Raw genomic sequence first — 4467 nt, 5'->3', positions numbered from 1 at the left:
CAGCGGCTTGAGCCGAAACGGCCGAGACCGAAAGCCGAGATCAGTGGAGATCAGCCGAGATGGTGCTGGTGGAAGTCATGGGGCATGGGGTGCATCCAGAAGCACGACCGGTCACTGACGAGTGCTCAGCTCAGTGAGCTCTTCTATCTGATTTCGATATTCCATTAGATCTAAAAATATAGACCAAACAGGTAACAAGAATTGTCGTTCTAAATGTACCTATGTACCATGGTCACCCATGGCACACAAAAAACTAACTTATAAAACTATACAGTTACTACTATTATACGCAGGAAAGTACATTTGGGCCCAAATTTAATTAGTTGTTTCCAGTACGCTATAAGAGGCTTAGTTTCCACCGAAGGTTCGAACCGGGTCAGAATGCAAGAATCAGCCAATTACAGTTGAACATTCCCCTGCCGTTCGACTGTAACAGGGGAATACTTGACTGTAGTTGGTTGATTCTTACATTCTGATTTAGATCGAACCCTCGGTGGAAACTAGACCAGAGAGAAACCTGAGAGAGGACATGTGAGGGTTTTTTTCCTGTAACAGTAAAATGCATGGCAGCGCACTACTGACTTATAAAGAAGTGGATGTAAGCTAGACAACATCTATTTTTTTTTTGCCATTGTTAATGGAAACAGATCGCTGAAATCATTGAAATTTTAATTTATTAATTTGATAGATTTTAATTATTTCAGCGATTTATTTCCACCAGGAGCATCGCAAAAATGGATTGTGTAGTTTACATCCACTTCTTCAGAGGGCAGTAGTGCGCGAAGGCATTTTGCGATTACAGAAAAAAGGTTCTCGTGCCCTCTCTCAGGTTTCTCTCCGAATTAAGTAAAGATCGTGCAGATGGATGTATGTAGAGCATTTATTTTTGATTAGCTTTATGCTGATCAATCTCATGTCATCAGTTTTATAAATATCCTAGCGAAATGGCGAGTTCGAATAACAGGATTGTTGTCCTGATCGACATGGACTGCTTCTTTTGTCAGGTCGAAATCAAGTTGCAACCGCAACATGAAGGAAAACCGCTTGCTGTTGTCCAGTATAATCAGTGGGAGATGGGCGGGTAAGTGGAATTTGTCAATTTTATCTGGTCACTCGCACTATTTTCAAATTAAACTTCAAGATAATTGTTTTGAATATGCCTCCCCACCCTGAAAACTTGATAAAAATGTACTCATATTCTGTCTTCTTCAGCTCCAAAAGATTTCTCATAGGTTCACTTCAATTCTTTTGTATAAAAGCGTTATATTTATTGACTTTAGGATTAGTATGATTATATCAGTAACATTTGATATAATTGCAGGATAATAGCAGTTAATTATGAGGCGCGGAGTTTTGGAGTAACTAGACATATGAGAGGTAAAGAAGCTAAAGAGAAGTGTCCGGATATAGTTCTAGTCAGTGTACCATGCCTTCGTGGAAAAGCAGATACATCTAGGTAATAGTTTGCAGTTGGAATAAATCTTTATGGACATAATATGTTAATTATTTGTATTTCAATTTATTTGATATTTTTTCTTATTTTGCTTCTTATCAAGTTCTTTTCAAAGTCTTAATATACATATAATTAAAAATTATTCAGTATATGATCAATTTAATTAATTTAATAATTTGTGTCATGCAGATATAGAAAAGCCGGTCGCGAGGTTATCCAAGTTATAAAAAAGCATTGTAATGTAATAGAGCGTGCTAGTGTCGATGAAGCATATCTTGACATTACGGATATTGTTGATAAGAGATTAGCTGCATCTAAAGTTTCTCCAAAACAATTAATATCATTTCTTGCAAATACATATGTCGTAGGATATTCGGAAATTAATAAAAATGACGAAGGTAATGTAAAAGGTGTTCCTGACACTCGAAATGAATGATTTAGATGTTGTACATATCAAATACATTATCATTCCAGAGGAGAGGTGTAAAGGACTACAAACTTGGATACTAAACTCTTTTAAAGAACTGCATGATGATCAAGCTCAGAGACTCGCCGTAGCTGGCGTAATAGTTGAAGAGATAAGAGACAGTATATATAAAGAAACCGGATACAAATGTTCTGCTGGAATTTCACAGAACAAGGCTAATACCCTATTTATATTCTCTGTATTTTGTTATGCGCCACATTTTAATGATTTGCATATTAATCGAATATTCTGATCAACTAATAGATATTAGCAAAACTAGCATGTGGATTACATAAACCGAATCGCCAAACAATTTTACCTGAAGCAGCTGTTTCAAGCTTGTATTCGACGCTTCCAGTGAAAAAGGTCCGAAATCTCGGTGGAAAGTTTGGCGATGTTGTGGTCGAGTCTCTTGGTTGTAAAGTTATGGGAGACCTATTGCAATATTCTTTGGAACAATTAAAAAAGCATTTTGACGAAAAGACTGGGTAAATATGAAGCTTTTCTTTGCGTGAGCAAAGTTTCAACGATAATAACTTATGATTTGTCATTTCTAACATACAATAATTCTTGTAATTTTAATTCTTCAGACTTTGGCTATATAATATTGCTCGAGGTGTAGATGACGAGCCTGTCACCAATAGGCTATTGGCAAAGTCCATCGGGGCGTGTAAAAAATTTCCTGGGAAGCAAGCTATTACTTCATTAGAAGTGGTAAAATCATCAAAAAATTAATTTCTAATATTATATATATAAAGAATAAATATCACATAAAGGATTTATAAATAGTTTATCGGATTGCATTACGACAAGTATATATTTCATGTTTAGTTGAAGCACTGGGCCGGGGATCTGGCAGCAGAAGTGTGCGAACGGCTTGAAGAGGATTTTGTGGAGAATCAACGACGTGCTACACTACTCGTAATCTCTTATCATTATTATCATAACAGAAGTACTGTATCCCAAACACGTTCGCTTACCTTAAACTCGTACAAACCGGAGAAAATGGCGAATCAATGTGTGGACGTTATCACCAAGTCCACGCAGTACCCGGTGGCATTCATGGGCATTTCTGTTACTAAATTTGTACCATCGAAAGAGAGCGATAGCTTCTTAAAATTCTTTAAAAATACCAAATCGAAAGACGAGACGGAAGTCGTTATTTTAAATTCACATAAAGATACGATGAACTCGATGTCCAATTCAGAAGCGAAAGAGAAGACACCTTCCAATAGCAAAGAAGTTTATTCATTGGAAAGTGAAAGACAGAAGTCTCAGAAAGTCAAAGAATCAATCGCAAAGATTAATGAAGGGATGATGAAGGGAAGCAAAAGAATCATTAACTTAAATACGAGCGCTGAGGATTCGCCTACGTCAAAAAGAGTTTCCAAGCTAATCCAAGTGTGCAATGAGCGCGACAAGATCAGAACAAAGAAACGTCTATCAGGTATGGTAATAAATAATAACGATTTTCAAAATTCCTTCTTTATGAACGTATATAAGACAGAGGAGAAAAAATGTTATAATAATGTTGACGAAAGCACCAATACTATGGAAGAATCGAAATGTAGAAAACGATTGATTGTGTCTAATGCGAGTGAAAAAAACGTGAATGATGAGAATATCGATGATTACAACATAGATTTACGCAGAGAATTAAATGTTTATGAAACACCTTCCGCAAGGCATGTACATATGCATGTAAATAGCAATAATGAAGAGCCTACAGAGGAGAATAACAAAAGGGCTTGTGCACAAAATCCTTTGATGCGATTACAAGAAATATTTCCAGACTTGGATGATATAGATCCAGACATCCTATCTCTATTGCCAGTCGATTTACAGGAGGAAGCAAAATTGTATATGAAATCGCGAGGTAAGAAACAGGAGAATGTTAAGATCGCTTGGGAGTTGCCGAAAACGGGAAGAGGAAAATCCAGCAAGGGCACACTCGCTGGCAAGAGCAACAAGAAGCGTAGTCCCCTGTATAATTTTCTAATCAAGACCAACTCGGACAAGTATAATATGCCTCTAGAACGATGTGCTGAATGCGATCAAATGATACCTATAACAAAGTTCAGCGAACATGTAGACTTCCACGTCGCACAAAACTTATACCAGGAGATTAATAAGCCGACATCGAGCGAGAATGGAAACACAAAAAGGAAACTCGAGGATGATAAAGTTAATGTTTTTGCGAAGCGTCAGACGTCAAATGTTTGTGAATCTAATGATTTTCGATCAGCAACTACGTTCCTCTCATGATTGTGCCTGTAAATCCAGTGTTCTTCGATATTTTATCACTAACAATAATACCACACTGATGATAATTTATCTCCCATCAATCGCGATCGCGATGACATTGTGTCTCAATTGTAATTACAGAAAAAATTGTAAACTAAATATTTTATATTTGTATATATTATTTTACTGCAAAAATGTACAATCTAGTTTAAAGGCAGAAAATCCGTTATATAATCAATTAACTTAGAAATTTTTGAGACTGAGTTTCAAACAAAAAAATATTTTGATACTGTTTTGATATCTG

The 4467-nt window shown here is 36.3% G+C and overlaps 1 protein-coding gene across 2 annotated transcripts; it reads left to right on the top strand.

Moving 5' to 3' along the window:
- The first annotated feature begins 747 nt into the window (after positions 1–747).
- LOC108755508 (DNA polymerase eta) lies at positions 748–4461 on the top strand. Of its 2 annotated transcripts, XM_018498548.1 has the most exons (8): positions 748–867; positions 941–1081; positions 1322–1456; positions 1643–1851; positions 1928–2094; positions 2184–2407; positions 2510–2633; positions 2751–4461. In XM_018498548.1, exons 2-8 carry the CDS (start codon positions 945–947, stop codon positions 4182–4184), a joined length of 2430 nt encoding a protein of 809 aa, XP_018354050.1. In that variant the 5' UTR covers positions 748–867; positions 941–944; the 3' UTR covers positions 4185–4461. The 2 variants fall into 2 exon arrangements, with proteins under 2 accessions (XP_018354050.1, XP_018354049.1); XM_018498547.1 differs by lacking the exon at positions 748–867 and having other exon boundaries at positions 876–1081.
- The last annotated feature ends 6 nt before the right edge of the window (positions 4462–4467 follow it).

Source organism: Trachymyrmex septentrionalis, unplaced genomic scaffold (genome assembly GCF_001594115.1).
Source record: "Trachymyrmex septentrionalis isolate Tsep2-gDNA-1 unplaced genomic scaffold, Tsep1.0 scaffold88, whole genome shotgun sequence".
Classification (NCBI taxonomy): domain Eukaryota; kingdom Metazoa; phylum Arthropoda; class Insecta; order Hymenoptera; family Formicidae; genus Trachymyrmex; species Trachymyrmex septentrionalis.
This window is presented reverse-complemented; position numbering and strand designations above follow the sequence as displayed.